The sequence below is a fragment of the Pelodiscus sinensis genome, chromosome 3, assembly GCF_049634645.1.
Source record: "Pelodiscus sinensis isolate JC-2024 chromosome 3, ASM4963464v1, whole genome shotgun sequence".
Lineage (NCBI taxonomy): Eukaryota > Metazoa > Chordata > Testudines > Trionychidae > Pelodiscus > Pelodiscus sinensis.
In genome coordinates this window covers 42,272,203-42,297,548 of record NC_134713.1, presented here as the reverse complement: position 1 = coordinate 42,297,548, position 25,346 = coordinate 42,272,203, and the positions used below count along the sequence as shown (strand labels likewise).

General features: G+C 42.0%; 1 protein-coding gene across 1 annotated transcript in view; it reads right to left on the bottom strand.

Annotated features, from left to right (window-relative positions):
* The window catches only part of LRRC1 (leucine rich repeat containing 1), a 109,440-nt gene that overhangs the window by 81,760 nt on the left and 2,334 nt on the right, over positions 1 to 25,346 (bottom strand). The window contains exon 2 of the mRNA XM_075923612.1: positions 10,040 to 10,157. Coding sequence (XP_075779727.1) covers positions 10,040 to 10,157 — 118 coding nt within the window. The remainder of the gene's footprint in view (positions 1 to 10,039; positions 10,158 to 25,346) is intronic.

The following is a 25,346-nucleotide window of genomic DNA, read 5'->3' as shown; positions in this document are numbered from 1 at the left end:
TCATGTGTGCACTAAACGTGACAGCGTTTGCTGCATGGAGCCATGAATGTCAGCTGGAAAAATGCAATGTAAAGCAAACAAGTAGAAGAATTTCAAAAATGCCAGGTCCTTTAAACGGGGAGGGTGGATGCCTATGTACCAAAGCAAGTCACGTTTCAAGTCTGCTGAGGGAAATGGGGAATGTTTCCTAATAATTTTTAAAATATTCATAGATCTGCTAGGAAAAAAGTCAGCCTAGAACATCTTACGTATCCTTTCACATTCACCTACCTGACTCGCTCATTCCTCCTTGGTACCTGCTTACAACTTTTTGGGCATTGAGAAATTTTAAGGAGGAACTGGGGATAGCACAGATGGAAATGCTTTTGGTAAAATACCCATGCAGATACAGCCTTAAAATGGGATAGCTAATAGCATCAACGTACAAATAACTAAGGTATCATTTGAATTAATGATTACACAGTTTATTCAAGTCTCCTCCTCCCTTGTGGCATAAGAATGGCTGGGGGAAAAAGTAAAGCAATGTAGAGAAGACAACCTCCTGCTTCCATACTGACACAAACAGTGATGTTTAGAGATGGTAGGGCCTGCACCTGGCTTAGTATTTCAATCTAAGGCTTTTTCTCAGAGGGTAAGACACTGTCCTACGTTCAATATCAGCACAAGAGAGTTTGAGTGAAACTAAATATGTAATAAGAAGTTTCTCTTGATAATATACCTAATTATTTTAAAAAGTACCGCCATTCAAATGGCCTTTCTAGTCACCTTTTAATGAAGGCATCTAAAAATCAGATCTAGGACAGACTTCCGAGTCTGTTTTTTTACAAACTGTTCTCAAACAAAAAGCCATTTTAAAAATCACACAAATAAAAAAATAGAAGAGGTCATTCTAATACTTGGCAGTATGAAGACCGAGGGGAGAGCTGAAAATAAGAGAATGTTACTCACCCTGTGCGGTAACAGAGGTTCTTTGATATGTTGGCCCTCTGGGTGCTCCACTTCAAGTGAGTGAGCATCTCTATGCCTTTGATCAGAAAGTTTCAGTAGCAGTACTCATCTGGGTCACCCATCTTTTCTCCCCATCTCATGCCATTGTTGGCATCTGTCTAGCACCATGCAACCACACGACCCTGAGTCCCTTCTCTATCACAGAATCTGAAAATTGAACTCCAAAGTAGAGAGGAAGAGGGCAGGTAGTAAAGCATCCATAGGACAACCACCTCGAAGAACCTCATTTACTGTATGGTGTGAGTAACTTTCTCTAGCAAGGATCAGTCCTGGGACCAATCCTTTTCAACTTATTCATAAATGATCCGGAGAAAGGGGTAAGCAGTGAGGTGGTAAAGTTTGCAGATGATACCAAACTGTTTAGGATAGTCAAGACAGAAGCAGACTGTGAGGGACTCCAAGAAGATCTCACCAAACTGAGTGATTGGGCAACAAAATGGCAAATGAAATTTAATGTGGATAAATGTAAAGTAATGCACATTGGGAAAAATAACCCCAATTATAGGTACAGTATGATGGGGGCTAATTTGGCTATGACAAATCAGGAAAGAGATCTTGGAGTTATCGAGGACAGTTCTCTGAAAACTTCCACACAGTGTGCAGCGGCCAAAAAGGCAAATAGGATGCTAGGAATTATTAAGAAAGAGATTATTAAGAAAATAAGACACAGAATATCTTACTGCCCCTGTATAAAACTATGAATATTGTGTACAGATGTGGTCTCCTCACCTCAAAAAAGATATTTTGGCCTTGGAAAGGGTTCAGAAAAGGGCAACTAAAATGATTAGGGGTTTGGAACAGGTCCCATATGAGGAGAGGTTAAAGCGACTGGGACTTTTTAGTTTAGAAAAGAGGAGACTGAGGGGGGATATGACAGAAGTATATAAAATCATGAGTGGTGTGGAGAGGGCGGATAAAGAAAAGTTATTTATTAGTTCCCTAAACAGAAGAACTAGAGGACACCAAATGAAATTAATGGGTAGCACGTTTAAAACTAATAAAAGAAAGTTCTTGTTCACACAGCGTGTAGTCAACCTGTGGAACTCCTTGCCAGAGGAGGCTGTGAAGGCTAGGACTATAACAGAGTTTAAGGAGACGCTAGATAATTTCATGGAGGTTAGGTCCATAAAAGGCTATTAGCCAGGGGATAAAATGGTGTCCTTGGCCTCTGTTTGTCAGAGGCTGGAGAGGGATGGCAGGAGACAAATCGCTTGATCATTGTCTTCGGTCCACCTTCTCTGGAGCACCTGGTGCTGGCCACTGTTGGCAGACAGGATACTGGGGTAGATGGACCTTTGGTCTGACCCAGTACGGCCGTTCTTATGTCCTCTTCTTTGAGGAGTGTCCCTGTCTAGCTGGAAGGGGCTTTTGAGTTTCATTGGGTAACCAATTAATCCACACATTGTTTTCTAAACATGTGTGCTAATGTCCAGGTGGCCACTTTACGTATGTCCACAATTGGTATATTGCTGAGAAAAGACTACTGAGGTTGATAAGGACCTGGAGGAGTAGGTTCAGATCCCTGTTGAGAGTTGTATATCCTTCAGTTAATACGGTGATAGGAGAACCCCTGTGGTGTTAGCTAGGTTAATGGAAAAAAAATTCCATCAACTGAGGCCTGTATACACAGGAACTTTGACGTAGTTGATTGGACTTCACAGCAGTGTGGATTTTTCATATACCTGAATGATCTAGATGGCTCAATCTAATTCTCTAGTACAAACCAGGATAAGAGTGCTTTTTGGAGCTATAGCTGTCTCTCAATGGAACTGGTGTAAACTATACCAGCAAAAGCACTTTGATGCATATACAAGACCCATCTACCTAGGATCTTTTGCCAGTATAGCTGCACCAGACTAGATACCAGCACGACTTTTCAAGTGTCCTCCAAGCAGATGGCCTGTATCAGTTACACGAGCTGTCCACATCAGTAAGAGCAAATATTTTTCAGTCAAAAGAATTTGAAGGGCTTCTCTACAGGGAAATTAAGCCAAATGAATTAAAGGTGTGAATTTAAAGTGCTTTATTTAAAGCATGTTTGGGCTGATCTACAACAGGAATCTGCATAGGCATAGTTATGTCTGTCCTGAGAGAGATAAATAAGTATGAATGTCAACATGCAGTGGACTACACGATTAACTGATAAGCCTGGGTTTGTCACTTAATCTTGTCACCTACGCACCCTCCCCCCCTTGCTGCTTCTGTATCAGAGGCAACAAGCAGTGGGGAGTGGGAGCCAGTGCCCATGAGGAGCTGGCTTCAAGGAGGCTCCCGGTGTGTACCAGATCTGCCTGGCGTTCCACCCCCATGCCACTGCCTCTGATAGAAAGACAGCACTACAGAAGGTGAGGGTGGCAGGCTGGAGCCGATATGCACAGGGAGCCAGCTTTCAAAAAGGTTCCCCATGCCTACAAGATCTGTGGATCCTCCTGTCCTCCACTTGCTGCCTGCTACAGAAGAGTGTGGCCAGAAGTACACTGGCTGCCAGCCTCACCCCCGGGGACTATCAAATAGATGTAACCACTAAGATTTCATGTGATTATACAACTATTCAATTACAAGATATCTAATATCCCTACTCTTGAGACTCCTATGTGGATGCTCTCATTCAGAAGTACAGAGGACTGAGTTCACATTAGCTTAATTCCGCATATAGTCATGCCCTGTTTCCAGTCCCATATGCAGGGATAACACACGTGTGCAATAATTAAGTCTGCATAAACATCTTTTCTGATGTTCTGAATGTGTCCTTTGTTAGAGTTTATTATTATTCCTCCTTTGCAGTTGCTTCTCCATGGGGAACATAAGACATCCCACAGATATAAAAATCCTGGTACAATATATACTGAGTTAGGAGCTCAAGAACAGCAGCAAGTACAGAAGAGCTAGAATTTCCCCCTTCTGGTGAGTAATAAAGAACAAGGATCAGAGGCAGCAGGGAATGGATATTCATCATCCCTAACAAAGTTTCCACTGAGTAGCATTCCTCCCTTTGTGCCAACACAAGAAACAGACTCACTCTGCCGACAGCATGACGAAGTGTTGCCTGCCTGTTGCAATTCACTTATATCTTGGGAGTTTAAAACAGGAGTGGGGAACCTAAGGCCCGGGGGCCGGATGGGGCCCCCAGCTTGCCTGGATCAGTCACCCAGGCTCAGGGCTCCCTGCCAGCATTAGGAAGCCCGTGATGGTGCTTAGTCCCCTCTGTGGAGCTGGAACATACAAAATCTACTAGCATGGGCCTTCCTTGACACTTCTATGCAAGGGGAATGTGGGAAGTGTCTGTTAGCTTCTCAGTTGGGGGGCACATCAGTGACAATTTGTTTGGATTTTTTTGCTTGTCACTTGCGTGCAGCCCCCAACTGATTTTTCTGTGGGTCAATAGCACTCGACCCCCCCCCCCCCCAAAAAAAAGTTCCCTACCCCTGGTTTAAAACATAGTGTTGGTGCTGGGGACAATAATGACTTGATTTGCAATGCAGTTCTGTAGTCTATACATATGACAGTGACCTAGGTAAAGCTACTCTCAGCTTATCACTTAAAGGATGGGGGGATGGGGGAGAGAAAGAGAAAAAACATTAGTTCTATGATAGGAGACGGATGGAAGTATTCTGTACATTCAGTAACTTCTCCACTTCATCCTGTGATAGAATGTTCAGCAGCTCCTCCATTTTCTCTGTGGGGAACAGTCAGGTTCAGCAACCAGTAGTGGTAACTATCATTTAATGAACTGATATTAGTATTCCATCCCTGAAGGAACTAGGATGGTGTGACGGGGTGCACCAGCCCCACACTGGGAAATCCGGGCTTAAACAGGCCCACCTGGCTGAAGAAGCCCTGTCCCCTCAGAGCTGCTGGGCACGCTCAGACTGCAGCCCAGGTAGCCTGGGGAGGGGCTCAGTGTGGGCTGGCTGCTGAGGATGAAGGAGGCATTGCCCGAGATCCGCAGGCTGACTGCCAGAGGGACCTGCCCTGGAAACAGCAAGACACCAACTCTGCAGCAGAGGATATGGAGGAAGGACCCTGGAAGGAGGCCAGCGGAGACTGGTAGGGCCTGTTTGGCTCTCAGCGTGTTGCACTGGGATTCTTTGCTGAGCGAGCAGTGATAATAGGTTCCTGGGCTGGGACCTGGTGGAGTAGGGAAGGCCCAGGTCTCCCTGACACTTCCTCAAACCCCAAGCCAGGGGGACCAGTACCCATTTATTACCGACGCCAGCTGCTAGGCCACATGACCCTCATGAGAAGAGTTTTGACTAGAGACTCCAGCTGCTAGGACACACAGCGCCAGTGGGAGGGGCATGGATGTATAACCACAGTTGCACTGTAGGATATACGTGGTTGGTCATGGTCCCCAAGAAGCCCAGGCACCCAGCAGCTGCACCTAGGAGAGGGACAAGTGTATCACCCCCACGACAGATGGTCAGAAATTAAAGCAATTAGCACACTCAACAAACAGCTAGGAGAAGAAAAGAACAATAGTCTCTCCTGCCCAGAGTTAAGAAGTCACTACCACGCTTCCTACTCATGGAGCAGATCATGTTTTGACATGCAGAGCTGTTTTACTAGGTCTGAAAGAAACACAAATAATTGTAGTAATTTTTGCTGAGTATATAAATAGCAAAGACTGATTAACAAATAGTCACTGGGTAGGAGGTGCCTAAGGCATGTTGAGATTCTCTCCCAAGTAAAGCTGTTCTTCAGAACAGAAGTAAGAACCTTGCAAAATAATTGAATATTTAGAATACTGAGAGAATCTTTACATTTCTTTTTTAAAAAGTTGACAAAATCAGCTATGTAGTAAACAGTTACATGCAACTAGATTAAGCTGAAGAAAGCAAATCCAGTCTTTTCTGGTAATGAACTTTGAGGGCAAAAAATAACACAATAAAATGGGTGATAAAGATTGGACCTTGGATGCATAAGAGAAATTGCTTCCTGCAACCTACTTGAGTTCAAGTCATCACTTCAGAAATTATTACACAAGGAAGTATTTTATAACTAGCCCTGCTCTCCGCCTCCTCCTCAAACATTCATTCACGCTATCCATTCTTATGGACTCTCATGTCAACTGCCAAGGGAAGTGAAGCTGCGTAAGATTCAATGGCTCTGGCTACATCAGTTCTGCATGCAGTTATTCATTTGCAAGGAGAAAACAAAGCTGATCCAAAGCACTGTTGTCTTCATAAGCAGACCTACACAGCCAAATGCTGTACATAAAGCCAATGGCATAGAACTCCCAGATAATTCCTGATCAACCACTCATTCCTACAAAGTTTAGAGAATATGCATGAAATTATATAGGACAGTGAAAGTCTCAGTAATTTTTTTGGGGGTGGGGAGAGGGCTGCATTTCATTGCTGAATATTCACAGGAGGGGTTAGGTTGGACCACCACCACCTGACATCTTCAAACCAGGATTCAAAATTTAGTCAGGTTTGCAGGGGGAGGAGGAACTGGCTGCTTACAAATGGCAACAAATACAACTACTCTTACAGCTCAGCATCGCTTCTCTAGCCTCTGTGTTTCTCTTCTTATATTTACATTTTTGTCATGTCCTCCCCAACCTAATACATGGCAGTTTTTAATGGGGGGAGGGATAGTTCAGTGGTTTGAGTATTGGCCTGCTAAACCCAAGGTTGTGAGTTCAGTCCTTAAGGGGTGCCGTTTACAGATCTGGGGCAAATCTCTCAAGGATGGTACTTGGTCCTGCTGTGAGGGCAGGGGACTGGACTCAATGACCTCTCACAGTCCCTTCCAGTTCTATGAGATGTTATATCTCCATATTATATATACACATTGAAGCAAAGCTGCAGATAGACATGACTGCCTCTCCACCTAATTGGTTCTTTTTCCTTCACTAAACTGGAAGCATTACCAATAAGCATGACAACTCTGCCCAGGGGCCTGATATGCTGCTTCTGTAGTGTTCCAGATATTGCTGGTCCAGGCAAGAAGAGACCATGCTCCATTTCTGAACACTGATTTGCTGTTCCTCAACCATATGGATAAGAAGCTGCTAAAAGGGAGCCCTGCAAGCCCCAAAACATCTCCCACAGTTACTAAAAGTTCACCAGGCTACAAAGCTGACAAGCGACACTAATTTCACTCAGCCACTGCTTAGAAAAGCAGGAGCAGCACTAGTTGAAGCAAGTATTACAAGTCAACAACAAACTATCACTCTCTACAGTATGCTTTTTACTTGCCATGAGGAACAACAGAAGATTAGGACTAGGGGGAAGAGAGAAACAAGAGGATGAAGAATGGAATGGACATGTATCCAGTGTACTGCCTTTGTATATCAGTGGGCCTTCTCTCATATATATCTGAACCACTGTGGTGCAGGACTCTCTGGACTACAGATGTTGCCTAACCAAAGAGCCCCAGCAGCTGGGAGTGGAGGTCAGCTGGGAGCCAAGAACGCAGCTGATCTGGTAGCAGAGCCAGGACTGTAGGCAGGCAGCAGGGAGGGTGGAGGCCAGGAGTGGAGCCAGGTCGCTAGGGCCAACAGCAGGGCCAGAGGGCCGGGAAAGGAGCCTGAGAGCAGGAGCTTGTGGCCAGGAGAGGTACTGACCATTAGTGGTCCAGCAAACTCCCTCGTTCAGGATCAGATGGGTCCCAAGGGTGCTGGACCAAGGAGGTCCAACTGTATTTCATTTTGGTCTCTGCCTTCTAAGTGTATGTGTATACACAGTGCTCAAAAAGCTTACCAGAGACACGCAAAGCAAAACAGGATGGAACACACACACACACACACACACACACACACACACACACAATATTTAGCCTTTCAGAAAGGAGTGGATAGAGAAGAGCAGTATTCTAGTGTTGTGGTTCTACTGCTGGCTCCCCTTAGCACTGAACCATAGCACATCCAATCTAGTATTCCAGAAAACTAGCATTCACTAGAAGCACAGTCAGGGTATTTATAGGCTTCAGAGCCATGTGAAAATCTCAGTAGTCTATATTATTGATAATCATAGTACAGCAGAACCTCAGAGTTACAGACGCCAGAGTTATGAACTAACTGGACAACTACACACCTCATTTAAACCCAGAACTACACAACCAGAAATCAAGCAGCAGCAGAGGAAAAAAATATTGCGTTAAATATAAACTACTATAAGATTTACCCCGCATTGCTCCAGACCTTCACTAAAATAAATTTGGTTTTTCTTCATGTAAATCATTTTTCTTGGGTGGGGCTGGGGATGAGGGGCTCAGCATGGAGCTGCCCCGGGGAGACAGAACAACCCCAGCCTTCTCTCATTGCAACAGCGTGGGGACAGGTTAGAAGCACTTCCCATGGCCACTGCAGCAGGCACAGTTGTGGGAGGGGTGCATGTCCCCCAGCTGGGGGACAGAGAGTGGCACGCATGCACGCACATGAGCTTTCTTACATATATAAGTAGATAGCTGTCCCTTTCTCCACTTCAGCCCCCTGCAGGCCCAGTGGGGTTATAGCTGTCCCAGTCCCCATCTGTGGCCCCTTGCTTTCCTTCTGTGGTCATTCTACAGCAGTGGTCCCCAACCTTTTGGGGCTGCCAGGAGCCCGGGGGTGGGGCCACGCACACGGCGGAGAGGCTGCACATGCACCCGGGGGAGGGGCCGCACACGCACCGTGTGCCCAGTGCCGGCACCACACTCCCAGGGCTGGCGCTGCTCCTGTGCTGCACGCCCAGGGGCCAGCATCATCCATGTACCGCATGCCCGGGGGCGGGGCTGCCATGTGCTGCGTGCCTGGGGCTGGCGCCAGCCCTGTCCCATACACCTGGGGCCAGCGCCACGCCTGTGCCGCACACCCAGGGGCCGGCACCGCCTATTTGCCATGCGCGGGGCCTGCACAGCCCTTGTGCCGTGCATCCGGGGGCAGGGCCACACATACGCTGCGCGCCCAGGGACTGGCACCGCCCATGCACCACATGCCCAGGGGCGGGGCCGGCCCCGATCACTCAGCAAGCGCACAGAAATGTCCCGGCGGGTGCCGTGGCACCCGCGGGCACTGCGTTGCGGACCACTGTTCTACAGTATAACTGTCCCTTCTACCAGATCCCTCACTTTCCATGTTATGAGAAAATCAATTCCAGGTCCAGTAAACTTCCAATAACCTGGCACCTTTAGGACCCAGAGGGTGCCGGATTATCAGTTATGCCGGAGTACCGGAAGGGGGGGCTATGAGCGGTCTGGGGGGGGGGGGAGGAGAAGAGAGGGGAGTAGGCGGGGCACTGCGCAGCATGGGTGAGGGCGGCGCTGCGGGACCAACCCATCAGCACCCCAGCTGCTGTGCCCCCAGCTTCCCCAAGTCAGCCGCTGCTGAAACTGACCAGCAGCTGACTTGGGGAACCAGGGGCAGAGCAGCTCAAGTGCTGCCAGGCTGGTCCCATGGCACCACTCAGGTGCGGGGCAGCGCTGCGGGACCAACCCAGCAGCACCCCAGCTGCTCTGCCCCCGGCTTCCCCAAGTCCGCCACTGGTCAGTTTCAGCAGCAGTGGACTTGGAGAAGTCGAGGGCAGAGCAGCTCCAATAGTCTGGCTGGCCGAGCACTTCCGGGTTCCAGTTGGTGCTGAACTATCGGGAGTGCGGACCACTGATGCCAGACAATTGGAGTTTTACTGTACATTCCTTACATTGCTTTAAGTTATGATAAAAGGAAGCTACATACAAAATTTGGTAGTTTTAGCTCTTACCATTTCGGAGGAGTTCTTGAACAAACAGATTCACATACAGACACACATTTCTAAAATATACAGTAAGACTAAAGAATAAAAGGGAAGGTTTAAAAATTGACCAGGTAAGAAAATTGGTTCTGTGCTTGTTTCACTTAAATTGGTTAAAAGCAGCATTTCTCTTCTGCATAGTAACATTTCAAAGCTGTATTAAATCAATGTTCAGCGGTTCACCTACCAAGATGTTCTGTTCAGAGTTATGAACATTTCAGAGTCATGAACAACCTTTATTCCCAAGATGTTTAACTCTGAGGTTCTGCTGTACACAAATAATGGATAACCAAACACATCTGAATACTGTAGCTTACCATTTCGGGATAAATCAAGTTCTACCAGCTGCATAAAGTTTGCTATTTCTGGAGGGAGCCGCTGAATTTCATTATCACTGAGTCCAAGTTTCCGTAATTTTACAAGCTGGAAAAAGGGCTGAAAAAGAAAATCCTATATTATTATTCACATAATGCATTTGCAACTTGTTTAAATTTTATATGTCAAGTTTCTTGGTGAGACAGTATCACTGGCTGATATAAAATATTAAATCTCAGAGACTGCCTGACAAATGTACTTACTCAAGCTTTGGTAAAAAGCAAGTATAGAATGAACTTTAAAAGAAGTCAGTTTTTTTCAGAGCCACACAAAACACTCTTTCAATCTACGTATTTATACTGACCTTGCTAAGAAAGGTGAGTAGACACTGCAGGACTATTTTTGAAAAATAAAGTAAATTCTTTAATGTAGCTTTCAGAACATTTGTAAAATTCTAGCCATTATGAATCCCAGAAGATTCATAATGGCTCGATGGTTACCTTATTGTTACTTATTGTTTGATGATTACACTTCTAGATAAATGCTATTTTGATATTATTTATTCAGCAATTCTCTCAGAGCTCTCTCAGAGTCAGCAGTATTCTGATCTCAAAGTATAATACTAATTATGAAAGCTATTCATATACACAGATATCCACTTGGTTCTGCCCATCCCAATTATGATACAGCCCAAAAGGGAACTCCCTACTCCAAATGCCTGTAAGTTTCATTCCTATAGTTTTATTACAACATGGTCACAATGTTTTCCTACAAGTCAATAAAATACCAGCTCTAGGACTATGTTGTGATAGCTGTGGACTTGGGTATCACAATTATTTTCTTTAAAAACAGCTTCTCAGAAGAAGGCATTACAAAAGACAGATCAGAGCTGCCAACTCAAAATTTTATTGCAAGTCTCATGATATTTAAGGGTTGTTTTTTTGGGGGGGGATTTTGTTTCAGTCCCAGCTCCTGAACTCCAGAGATTACACAAAAATCTCATCTTTCATTTAGAAAATGTTCTACCCCTAATGGCTGTAGTGAAAACATGGACCAAGCATTCTCTAAAGGATAAATAAAATGGCAATAAAAAGAAGCCCCGACACAGGGTTTTATAAACCCTGACAACTGACAATACTAGACATTTGTAATAAAATTGACCTTCTATTATTCACTACGAAACCAAGAAATATCCCAAACCCATCGAAATACAACTGTGCAGCAATAAAAGATTAAAACAAAAAGGTATATATTGATCTCTTGACTCCAGGGACTCAAGTTACATGTTACGAGTAGATTTTACTGCAAATGAGAAGGGATATAGTGTACACAATTGTGAATGAAAAGGGAAAATGGTTCACAAAAAACTATTAAGACACAGTGCACATTAGGAAAGCTTGAGAACTCCTCATCCACACAATGTTTTTTATTACATATACAGGGTGTTGTGCATTTACAGTATATAGTGCCAATACCATATAAAATATTTAAGGACCAAATATGCCCAGTTAAACTTGAACAAGTTACAAGATATTTAGCCAGGTTACTATTCCCAAAGTAAACTATATTTTTACAAAAGTAAAAGTCATACATTTAAAATTCTCGAAGAACTACATTTCCATTTTGCACACCAGTTGAAGAGGCAACATTAGTACTTAGACAAATGATACAAATATTTTTTTAAATCGAGTTGTACTTTAAATTGCTGTAACCTTTTTATACAAGCCTAAATCATTTTTCAATTCCACTTTTAGTGGATCCTACTCCAATTTCAGATAATGCCTATTTGTAGTTAAGCAACAGCCAGATTATCAATGCTCACTGAAGCCTTGTGCAGGTCTACGATCTATGCATACTTCTATTAATTATTTGTTTATGACCAAAAAAGCAGTATTTACTATTTAGAATATCTTTACATCAATACATGTGTGTGCGCGCACATACACACACATGATGTAACCGCCACCAGGTGGATTTGAACCTGGGACCTCTAAAGCTTAGTATAGCAGCCTCTACTACAGTGGTCCCCAACGCCGTGTCCGTGGGAGCCATGGCGCCGCCGGGCCATTTCAGTGCACCCACCGAGTGATCGGGGCCAGCCCCACCCCCACGCACATGGTGCATGGGCGGTGCCGGCCCCAGGCACACAGGCTGCTGGCTCCTGGACGTGTAGCACAGGAGCAGCGCTGGCCCCAGGAGTGCAGCGTATGGGTGGCGCCGGCACTGGGCACGCGGCGTATGGGCGGCCCCACCCCCAAGTGCCTGGCGCGTGAGTGGCCCCGACCACGGGGTGCCCGGCAGCCCCAAAAGGTTGGGGACCACTGCTCTATCTTTTGAGTTAAAAGCCAGCTGGCTGTGAGGTTTCTTGGTCTTATCTATTGCTGTGGTCTACGTGCCACTGCCTGAGATAGTGAACCATACTAGGTGTGGGGATTACAATTGCACACATCAAAAAAGCAACTGTTTAAATATTTGCTACAAGAAATCTGATAGACCTGGCTTATTACTAAATGACAGAATAGTCAGACTCCATTCAAAATGCTCTGGTAGGAACCTAAGTGCACCATAATTTCTTGATATTTGACCAGAGGCCAAAGCAGAGTATTCAGCCAGCATTCACAATATGCTGCAACAGCATGATTTTGACTGTAGATCCAACTTCTTTGCATGTGTTTTGCCAACTCTTTAGTGACTTGGGTTAGCCCCAAGAAAAGAATTCTCAGTTTAAGTAAAAAATGATCATTGCTCATTTTGCTCAGAGTTGTGTAATAAGGATTTATATTGGCAGGACAATGTCAAAACCCACTGTTAATGCTATATTCATTATGATGTAAAGGAAGGGAAGAGCCACTTGTGACACTGACTGCAGTCCACATGTTAAGACACCGGCAAGCATTTTTTAGCTTTGTAATATTCATGACAAAAAAAAAAACTGATCACGTACTGAACATTTCATTCCTTAGTGAAATTTTTCATGGCAAAACATTATAATCGGTCCTCCCAAATCTGGAAACAAGCAACCCAAATATAAAGTAAGTCAGTCCCTTACAACTTCAATTTAAAACTCCAATTTCTCTACTGGGCAACTGGCCAAACATACATGTTGCCAGGTTTCTTTGACTGCCCCCTTCTTGAAGACAAGGCATTAACACTCTAAAATCCTACTTGAATATTTCAAACCTTTGCCTGAACAACAATAAGGATCAGATGAAAGGGAATCAAAAGATAATGGAAGTCTAAAAACTCTTGAATGTGGGCTGCTTTAAGTGTTCTTTTCAGTGCTGTAATGAATCCATGTCAAAGTTTAAAATCTCACTTTGAAACAGCAATTTAAACAAAATGTTTAACATCACAAGCAATTTCTTCCTTCAAAAAGGCCACCACTAGCAGCAGACAGCTCAGAAAACTCAGTTGGGCTTGATTTTCAAGCAGTGCCAACAGTTACGTCCAGAGTAAGTTGCCATGAGGAGACTACGAATGAATTTCATGTTCAATGTTTTATCCATTGAAAATTGAGGCCTTAATTTGAAGGAGAAAGGACAGGCAAGCACCTGAAGTTTATTTTAAAATAGCACATTAAGCATTTTCTACGTAACACAGCTCTGAGATCAACTTTTCTTCGGATAATAACAAAGGCTGAAATTTCACAGGCAAGAAACAAACACATTGCTAGGGATATTTGAAAGTCATTAGAACTTTTATTTTACTTACTGTTTTATATAGTGCCTATGAATAAAGCATCAACACCCAGAATAACCAGACAGAGGTTAAAACTTTACCTGTCCGAAAGCAGCTACAGCAAGGGTGGCAACCTTTTTTGGGCCGGGGGCTGGTGACCCACAGAAAAAACCAGTCTAGGGCTACATATAAGTGAGAAGCCACTGACTGTGGGGAGTGTCTCTTCTCATTCCTCTTGCACACCAGAGCCTACGGGGGGTCCAGGCTAGTAGATTTTGTGTGTTCTGCCCCAATGCTGAGCCTCAGTGACCAGATCCAGCACACTGGGAGCCATATCTGGCCCCCAGGCCTGAGGTTCCCCACCCCTGGGCTACAGCTTTAAAAAATGAAAAATAAGCATACAGGAATTACAGATTTAGGGGGGAAAGATTGAGAATTAAAAGGCTCGTGTATAGTAAATTAAAAAAATAATATTTCAAAATTTTCTCTCAGATAGGGACCTTTAATTACACTAATAAATCCACAATTAGTTCCGGCCATTCATTTACAAGCCTAATTTTAAGCAACAATTTTTAAAAGCAAAAAATGAAAGTCACCAAAACAAGAAAAGCCTTCAGGCTTTGGGAGAGTAATCTTCTTTCAAACTGTTTAATTCTTCTCTCCTACTTGCCCAGAAAAGTAGCACTTGAGAACTATCACAACCATCATTGTCACAACCACAAATATTTCTCTGGGCAAACAAGCAGAAGCCAAGGAAGCTTTGGTAAACCCTTCTGAAGAGACAGCATTTGTTCCAAGTTACCTCAAAATCTTTAAGATTACAGATACATTTAAATGCATGTTTGTCACAAGGTATAAACCTTTTGTATAACCCATATGAGCATCTTTGTATTGGGACACTAAAGCACATCTAGCATAGTTACAACTGAAGAAAATGTAAGCTAAGAACATTGCATTAGTTTGCTAGGGAGCTGAATATGGAAAAGGATATAAATCCTTTCCCAAACATAATGAAGTTCAGCACAGTTTTAACATATAATTGAAGCAATACAGTGTGGAAAAGCAAGCGTCACTCTGAATAAGGATGATGGAAACCAAACTGGAAAATGTTAAAATAATCAGAAAAGGGAACTGTTATGGTAGGCTTACTTCAGGGCTACGTCTAGACTGGCATGATTTTAATGGAAAAGTTGTTCCGTTAAAAGCATTTGCGGAAAAGACTGTCTAGATTTACATGGACGCTTTTCCGCAAAAGCACTTTTTGTGGAAAAGCGTCCGTGCCAATCTAGACGCGGTTTTGCGCAAGAAAGCCCTGATCGCCATTTTCGCCATCGGGGCTTTTTTGCGCAAAACAGTTTTTAGCTGTCTACACTGGCCCTCTTGCGCAAAAACATTTCTGGAAAAGGGCTTTTGCCCGAATGGGAACGTCAAAGCATTTGCGCAAGAAGCACTGATTTCAGACAGTAGAACGTCAGTGCTTTTGCGCAAAATCAAGCGGCCAATGTAGACAGCTGGCAATTTTTTGCGAAAAACTTACCAGTCTATATGCAGCCCCCATGTTTATGACTGGACATTGGAATCCTGTACTGTAAACCTCACAAGTGATGTCACTCTAGTAGTCAGCTCAAATGTATAGTTTAATTAAATAAATCTGTACCTTCAGACATATTTTGCACAAAAGAAAACAATTCTCAGCATGGAATCTTTCAGAACCCTACACATACAGTTACAAGTTACACTGCATGCAGAAAATTCAGACTAACTTTGTAAGCCTACATACATTTTGAGCTGCAGAGTGCATCTAAATACAGATTAAATAAATGGTATTTTTTAAGATGACTGGTCTCCATTTTTAAGTCAAAGAGAATTGCATACATTTAAAAATAAGACACTGTGAAACTGGTTCTTTGTGCTGATTTTCATTTACTAATCAACCTACGCCATTAGTAAGCATTGCTAAAAGCATACTTTCATCTGTAGAATAAACAAGGAGGCAGTTATTCTTGACTTTTAAGTTCTAAAAAGGGAGGGAAAGGATTGTGCCAACTGCACTTACCATGTCCAAATTAGCCTTAGATTTGAATTCTACCTTTTGAGCTTGTTCTAACATCAGATAAGCCATACTAAGCTGAAAAACGTCAAAAAGACTTTTACAGCAAAAAGACACTGCGAAACTCGTAAAGGCCAGTAAAAAGTCTAATGCACATTTACATTCAGATGAAAGAAGTCTCTTCAAATTCAGATAAAAATGGATGATGATCTGAAAGTTATTTTTTTAATAAATTTATCAACTACCTGTGTATGATCACATCTATAGGAACTGAGTGACACCTGACAATTCACAATCTAGGCTTTTCTGCAGCAGAAAGCAGCAGATGGCCCCAAGAGCCAGAATTATTTTTGAACAATGAATTGAGTTTGTGGATACTCCAACCAAAAAAACTCCATCTTGCAGTGGTTTTCATAGTGAAAAGGAGCTTGCTATATAGTGTTTTGTTTTTCTAAGAGAGGGCATTGCTCAGGCAGAGGGATGAGGGGAGTATGGGAAAGGACTATTTCATAATTTTAAGACTTTGGATAAACTACTCAAAAACATGCAGTACATTCTCTTTTTTCCCTAAATTTTGCATCCATGTACAATTCACACTCAAGGGAAGAGAAGGAGAACAGCCAAATTTCAGGGCAAGAGAAAGAACAGACCTACAGTTCACTATGCAAATTCTGCTGGCATGCACTCTAATTGACATGCCTGACAAGACACATAAGAAATACAATATGTCCCTCTTTTCTCCCATGGATGCTCTTAAGTGTAAGATACAAAATCGGCAAGGCACAAGGAGTTAGGGGGGAGGAGGAGAAAAGAGGCCAATAAAGAGAGAACAAACAAGATAACAATCCTCACTAAGGCTGGCATTCCACCACCACCAATTTAATTTTTGGCAGCTGTGCTTAAAAGGCTTGCCATCCCTGACCAACAATCCGTTATAGGCCGGTTTTGGAGTCCAGGACTATGCTGCTCCAGATCACTTTTACAAAAACAGAAGGGAAAAAGCACAAGGGGTAATCCGTCTTAAAAGTTCACATGCTGCTGCATCTCTACTCACATGCCCTCTCTGTAACGCAACACATTGAAAAAGTTGCTTCATTTTGTTTTCCTGTAGGCAAGGATTTACTTTTTCCTTTATTTAGGCTAAGCAGCAGCAATAAAGATTAAAGAGCATCTGGTACCACAGTCATCGAATAACAGCGGAGGGGGAGGGGGGAGACAACCCTTTATTTTAGCTGCTGCAGGAGAAGCCAGTGATTATGCATTATGACTGGAGTTGCTGAGACTGCTGTTAAACTGCCCTAGCTCACCTTAAGCAGAGCAAGGCAGCCCCTCTTCTCACTAATGAATTTGTAGCAGGCACCAATCTGCTAAAGCAATCCATGTCTTACAGTAAAACAAATGAACACTGTGTTCTGAGACATGTGCCCTCTTCTTCCGCCATCTCAGATAAATGCCACTGCAACAGCTTCTGCATGGGACCATATGCAAGAGTCTCCCAAATTAAAATAAAGGGGGGAGGGAAAATCAAGAGTTTGTCAAAGAAAAATCTAGATCTTTGAAAGCATTTATATTCTGCTACATTCTCAGAGTCACCAACAGGGAATTTACAGGCTCAGCAAAAGGTGCCTGAATATTCACTTATACTGAACTCGTTTTCTTCTTTCATTGGTAGTTTTTGTCTGTAAGTCAACTAAAAATATAAAGTTATATTTTAATGCCTCAAACAGCAAAAGCACAAAACACAATTTTAAATGAACATTGTGCATTAGTAACCTACTGCAATTTTGAGCAATCAGCACAACGTATTCTTGTATACTTAGGTTAGTTGTGTTAACATAATAACACAGTATAATTTCTCCGCAAGCCATAATTTATTTTAACTGTCAGACTTTAAAGTGAGAGGGAGGAAAGAGTGGAGACATTTATAAAATATATATTTAGTATCATATAAAAGTTTAGTTAGGGTATGAAAGAGACAACTTTTCAGTTTAATTATCTTCAGAGAGGATATACAGTACTTGAATTTCATGTATGAGAAGGAAGACAATTTATTTAAACATATTTGTTGCATTATCTATATTTCTAGTCTGAAATGCAAATAAATTTCCAATTGCATTTGACATGAATGCTTCCAAGTGCTAGTTATACAATAGTATTTACAGCAAGATGTATTAAACACTACTGTTAGATGTAATTAATGTTGTAGTTGAATCCTACAGTACTACTTAAAATTGCTTTTATAATCCCATCTGTACTATGTTGGACTATGTTCCACTGGATATATCCCCCTTCCTCCCCCCCGTTCTCCCCCATGTAAGAGCTTCAAATGCTGCATATTTTTTCTACAATTTTTTCTATTTAGAAATATGTCATCATAACAGAGATTTGTTATGCATTATAATTAAGGGGCGAATCTAAGATTCATCTTCTAAATCTGAAAGTATAACTTAATATAGAAAATGTGAAACAAAAAAACAAAGTTTTCGGAGCACTTTATCCTGAATTAGGTAGATTTTGTTTAAAACATGGTACACACTTTATAGATACAGGGATTAGAGATTGGTGACATTTTTCAGACAAATAGTTTGACCAAAAAAATTGTAATTTTGGGTTGTCAAACATCTATTTGTACTGAATTTTGTTTGTCCAAACAAAAAAGAATGTTTTTTTCAAAAACAAATTGTTCAAAACATGTTGCGTTTTGACGCTTTCAAAATGAAAGGTTTTGGATTTTAATTTAGAAACCTTTATTTTTAAGTTAGCTCAATTAAAAATAGAAAAAAGATATAAATATCCAAAACCAAGTCAAAACTAAATGAAAAAAAATACATTTTTAGCAAATTTTCAATTTAACCAAAAAAATAAAACGTTTGGTTTTTTTAGTTCACCCACAAATTTGGAGAGGAAAAGAAAAAAATATTACTCATTCAGTTTACAGGAACTGTACAAATAGGTGCTAACATTCTGTCTAGAAACTATGGTACAAGAAACTGAAGAGGGAGTTGACAGATTCTGAAGAGAGGGCACACATCACTGTGGGATTGTCTATACAGAGAACTGCATCAGTTTAACTACAGTTGTGAATTTAATGTAATGCATACTTATGAGGATACACATTTCATTCTAAGAGTAGTTATTTAAGCTTAGTTTCAATCTGTTTCCAACAGACTAACCTGAAACAGTCACTCTAAAATGAATGAAGAGTCTCTACACAGGTTTGTATTGGTTTAAGCCACTTTAATTTTCTGTGTGAACAGGGCCTGTCAGTCTCAGTGGAAAAATGGAATATCACAAGGACAAAAACTGAAAAGCCACTCAGAAAAAGTTATGGAAGCTTTCCATTATTTGCCAACATAATTGATTCCCAACACAAAGGTCACAGGTTGTCTGCAAAACAAGAACAAAAGCTGAAATGCACTTCTACATTAATTGCTTCAATTTTAAACACTGAGAAAGACGACCCAGTTTTCTGCCCCAAATCTATATGGAAGCATTTGTGTGAAACTTTGTAATAGGTCAAGCGCTAGAAAGTAAACAATTTGAAAAAAAATGTGTATTGGGTCAGTACACAATAGTGGGAAATGTTCAGACTTGAAAGTGTTTAATTTTTGGTGTAAGCCTTTTCATGTTTGAGGAATAGAAATATGTTTGTGGAGTGAGTGAAACAGCACATGTATTTGCTTCCTTTCATAAAAGCTTTGTGGGCTTACTCAATGTGTTTCTTGTACTACTATCATCTTCAGATTTGGAGTAAAAAAGGAAATTAAGAATTCTAAAAAGGCCTACTCTTCGGTGACAGTTTCTTTACCACAGCAAGTGATATGTAACTATAAACTAAGTTGAAAGAATAAAAAAAGTTCATGTCCTCCAGAAGGTAAGTCAAGGAGGGACACATTTAATAAATGTGGTTTATAAATGAAAAGTTGAAAGTGACTAAGAACATTGTTGTGGCCATGCTTTGCACTTTTACGGTCATTATTAAATATAGTCAGTCAAATAGTGTGTGTCAAAAAAGAGGCACTCAGTGAATATTTTAAAGTCTTCTCCAATCAAGATCAGACACTATACAATGCTCTATAGATTTCATAGGTGATCAATCACCAGAGCATGTTAAAAACATAATTTTAAAAAACAAATATCCTCTAAATAAGCTAGCAACTGTTGGAGGATGACAAATTGTGTGATTACTTTTGTGTCTAAAATAATTTGAGTGGAGTAATGGACCACTAACAACCATCAAGATGCTATCACAGATTTATATTCCCAGCGCTCATCAACTGACAACGATCTTTCCTCAAAGGGTAAGGGGATGTTTTGGGGAGATTCCTACAGCCTATGATGCTGTGTGAGAGAGACAGAGAGAACGAGAACGTGCCCTATAGCTCAAAATTTTCTGCAGAAATCCTCACAACAGATTCAGGGTTTGTATATATACAAACCTGAACTGAACTAAATTAAAATCTTGTTTAATTCACATCTTTTACTATTCCTGTTCAAATCTTTGCGTGGACACATTTCAAATTAAGAATGTCCTATTGTGATTTCACTTAAGTGGATAACAAAAGTGACTACGACCTTAGAGCAAATCCTACAGAGGCCAAATGCTCATCTTTGCCTAAAGCAAAAAAGTCAAAAGTTTGTACACTGGAAGTTTATGGTGTAACTGTTCCACAAACCTTCAGCCAAAGCACGGACCAGCCTTTCAGCATACCCAAAGGACAGGCAAAATACAGCACATGGGCCACATCAGTCTCACCAAACTGCTCGATTCAGCCTGCAGTCATCCCACAGTCCAGAGAGAGCCTCAGGGTGTCTGCCTGCCCCACCTCAGCAAGCCACTCAAAGCAGCTGTTTGTGTGGGCCTGTCACTTTGAGGGTCCCTCTAGGTTGCCGGCCAGGAGCCACCTAATGTAAGTGCCTCCCAGCCAATGCCTAAATCTGGCATCTCACACCCTCACACATTTCAACTCCTGCTCCAGGTCACAACCCAAACTCTCTATATCCCCGGTTCCTGCACCTATATCCCCCTCCCAGACCTTGTACCCCCTTCACCTGCACACCAAATCCCATGACCCAGGTCACAACCCCAATCTCTGCCTCATGTCACAATCCCCCTGCCAAATTCTAACTCTCTCCTACTCCCTTCTCCAATCTTATCTTGCACCCACTCCCAGACTCTGCACCCCAATTCCCTGCCACAATCACAACCTCCTCCCTTCATCCAAACACCCTCCCAAACCCACATTTCTTCCTGCACCCATCTCCTACTCTGAGCTCTCTTCTCACTCAACCTACAACCCAGATCTGCATCTCTTCCTTAATATCATAGAAAAGTGCGGCCCTTAACCACTTACCAAATTCTTGGAGTGAACCCCATCAAAAAGTATTGCCCACCCCTGCCCTAGAGCACAGCAGTGCAGGACACTGATATTTTTGTTAGTGTGTCCACATGCTTCAAGAATTTAGTGAGCCTCTGGCTACATCTCACTCGTTCTCTACACCCTCCTGCGATTATCAGTAGTGATGCTACAGAAGCTCCTACAAACCCCGTGATCAGGACCCCATCATTCCAGGCACTGGACAAACTCAGTAATGCATAGCATAGTAATGGGTCTCAAAGAACTTAATATTTAAAAACAGACAAGATTGGTGATGTGTAGGATGGAAAGTGGAGAAAGAGGAAATTATTTGCTCAGACACACACAAGAGGTCAGTGGCAGAGCTATGAACAGTACTCACTCAAAACTGCAGAACTACCAGTCCAGTGCTGTGTCCACAAGCCCGTGTTGCTTCTTGAGGCCCTCTCTCTAGCCCCTCTATAGTCTGTCCTTCAGCACAACACAGCTACATCAGATCTAAAGCATGGCAGCAAAATGCCTCAAAAGCCAAGGTACAGACTTTGCCCTCTAATAAGGAAGTAACAGGCGGCAAGAAAAATCTGTCTACAGAAGTATGATTTCTTATTCTACTAACAACCTCTACAACTCTGAACAGCATAATCAAAAAGATGTCTGTCAAGTATGTAATTTAATAAGTTCCTTGAGAACATCCCTAAGTAATCCCTTTAACTGATCCGAAGTACAGATCCCAAGTATGAATGTTTTTGAGTGCTGTTATGGAGGAACTCATGGCATCAATTCATTCTGTGGCCTGTAATGATGTCACTTGCACATTTCAAGTGACCCTTAGGGCACTTTGCAAGACCCTTACTTCCCATAGTTTTTTTTTTTTTCTGGGCAGGCATAGTGAACTGAGCGAGAGGCGTTCCTAACTATAGACAATGGACTGACGGGGTCTTTGGGAGCATTGTTTAGGAGGTGCTTGCTTTGTGTGTTACAATGAGTTTATAAAAATAATGGAGTGTGTTTAGGACACAGTATCAAAACAGGATGGGATTATTTATGCCTACTGTTCCATCAACTCATAAACAGACCTCACCTACTATTTTAAAGGCATCTTCTGCCTAAGAGAGGGTCACAACTAGGGATGTAAGTACTGTCTCTGTGGGAGACAGAGGAGGTAGAGGCATAACGGAAACGGTGTGAGTGGGGATTGAAGCAATCTCCGCTCACACCTCTTCTGCTTCTGCCAGTGGGGCTCTTGTACATTTCAAAAGCAGAAGCCCAGCAGGGAGTGCAGCACCAGAGGGGACTCCCCCACTGGCCACGCACACCCTGCAGGGCTTCCTTAAACCACAGGAGCTCTTGAATATTTCAAAGGCTGAGGTACCACAGGGAGCGCAGGGCCAGAAGTGGAGTCCCACACTCCCTATGGGGCTTCTGCTTTTGAATTGTAGCAAGAGCCCAGAATAGGCTACAGTTCAACCCTTATAGACTAATCGAAGGAAATCCCATCAACTATTCAGTTAGTTAATTCAATTAGTCACAACAAGGCCCCTTTCAACTTCTTTGCAAAGTCTGTGCCTCTCTAGTCTCCTAACAAAGTCATGACCACATCATCTTGCGTGCCACTTATGAATAATTTTTTAAACAAATGAAACTTTAAGTTCTTATATTTTCAAGGGAGTTTTAGTCCAATCGCACAACTTTGAAAACATTTGTTCTAATGGAAATTTTTAAGAAGTGTTTTCTGGGTCTGACCTCAACAGATTAGAAGAGCATGAAAAACACACACTTTTTTATTATTATTTCTAATAATAGTGAAGACACTACTTCTAGCTAAGTCCATTTATCAGAAATTGTTAATGACATGCAGTAGGAGAATAGAGGAGAAAAGTCCATGGGATAAGACAAAAGGCAGGCTGATAAAATGTGTTTATGCATTACTGATAAAAACATGCAGCCTAAGGACGAATGTTACTATAGATCAGAGCTACTCAACTTTGGAAGCCTTGGGGGCTACAATGATACTCATAGTATATGCCAAGGCCCGCAACTTAAGTGTGGTTGCATATACATGCAAATATATACGCAAACATATGCAAAAGGTTCTTTCACACTGACAGGCATGAATACAAAGAGTAAGGCAAGACTATACAATACACAGGCCCCATTTAAGTCAGTTCTGCTGATATCAATGAAATGCAATACTTACCTGATTTCCACCCATGGACAGCACTTTTAATGAGCAATGACAGTCCAGGAATTTAACTACTAAAATGCTTATCAACAGAAGACCATTATATTGACTACTTTTTTGTTTTGGCTCCCACCCGCAGGTTGCGTGTTGAGTCCCACATAAATCAAACCACACCATGGGCCGCAAACAAATGGGACGGGAGCCACATGCAGTCCCCAGGCCGCGTGTTGAGTAGCCCTGCTATAAATAGCTCCCATAAACTGTGTGCACTGGATACACTTACAGTACCTCTAAAAACCCATTAAAGTCAAGACTGAAACAGTTCTCAAAATATATCTTATCTACCAAGAATTTTTTAAATCTGATTCTTATTCATTTCTACTGCAACACCAGTGCACCCGTTCTCCATCAGCTATTTTCTATAGCTGTGGGACTCAATAGAGAGGAATTTCTATGGCATCATTAGGCAGGCTGAATGTAGAAAATCTCATAGGGAAACAGACAGAAAAATAACCATATGAATCACCTAAAAGACATTAACAACACCGTTCAGAAAAGGATGTAATGGTTGCAAGAAGTGCATATATCATTCCGACTATCATTTATAGCACTGAACTATAAAGAGCCTTCAGCCCCAATAGGATTTATGACCCCTTCATGCATTTCACTGCATCCCCAAAATAAGGCCACATCTGAGCCATAATGATAGCAGTTACAGTAAACAAAAGCACAGTACACTGCACAACAAGGAGTTAGTTGCGAGGGAGAGGAAATTTTGGTTTGACTGTCATATTCTTATGAAGAGCCACAGCATATTCAATCCATGCACAGCAGATATGACATTTTAAGAGAGGTCTTAACCAAAAGGCAAGATGGGTGATGTGGTATCTTTTCTTGGACCAACTTCTGTTGCTGAGACAAGCTTTCAAGCCAATCAGAGCTCTTTTGAGCTTGAAAGCTTGTCTCTCTTACCATCAGCAGTTGGTCCATTAAAAGATATTACCTTGCCCACCTTTTCTTTCTAATACCCTTGGATCAACATGGCTACAACTACACTGCATACCTGAAAAGCCACACACAAGATAGGGTTGCGGGGAATTAGATTTATCTACCTTATAAAGATAGAAAGTGGAGTCAGATGTGCCAAGATTCAAACCTGTTGTTCCGGAGAGTCTAGGTATTTCAAAAGATGATACTTAAACCAGTAAGGCATTCCCTTCAGTTAAGAAGCACTTCTTCTAGTTTCACTATGCAAAGTCACACCTTTAATATGCTCTGGTGACTGAACTTGAGTTAGCAGAAGTTCAGCTGCCTGCTAAATTCAGTTTCCAGTTAGGCATGTTTCACTTCCAGAGTTAGATTTTCATCACTGCAATACTGCAGTTAACTAGGGTCCAAAGTTTGTACCCAAGAATGCTTTTTAAAAAAGCACATCCTCACCCAGAAAAAAAACAAGAAAACACACCCACAAATTACCAATCCTCTTCCCATCCTACAATCTTAACAATGGTTGGATTTTTTTGTTGTTTGTTTTTTTTTTTACAGTTAGCTATGCATAGAAATTTCTCTGGATTGTAGCTTTTCCAGAATCACCAAATGTTCTTAAGCCACTCATGGTGGCAACACCTCATGTTTCACAATAGATTAGTAGCCAGTTTTAATTTGTCACAATTTGCACAGGAAATGTTGTCAAACATGACACACTAGGCCAACAAAGTACTACACAGAAAGTTCTGGTGAATGCTTTCTGTAAATGAAGCAGAACACTGATGACTTAGCAGACTTCACACCAACAGGAAGAGCAAATCTATAGTACAACAACATAAGAATCAAATATATTCAGTTCCCAGAAGCAGAATACAAGAAAGATTAGCATCATAAAAAAACACCAATGCCCGCTCTACTGATTGTCTCTAACCAAGGTGGTTTTTTTTTAAAACATACATGTACTTCTAACACAGCACAAAGATAGAGGTGAATACGTGTGGTGATTAATGTCTCCCATCAGCAAACTTAAGACCTTTAATCCCCCCAGTTCTCCC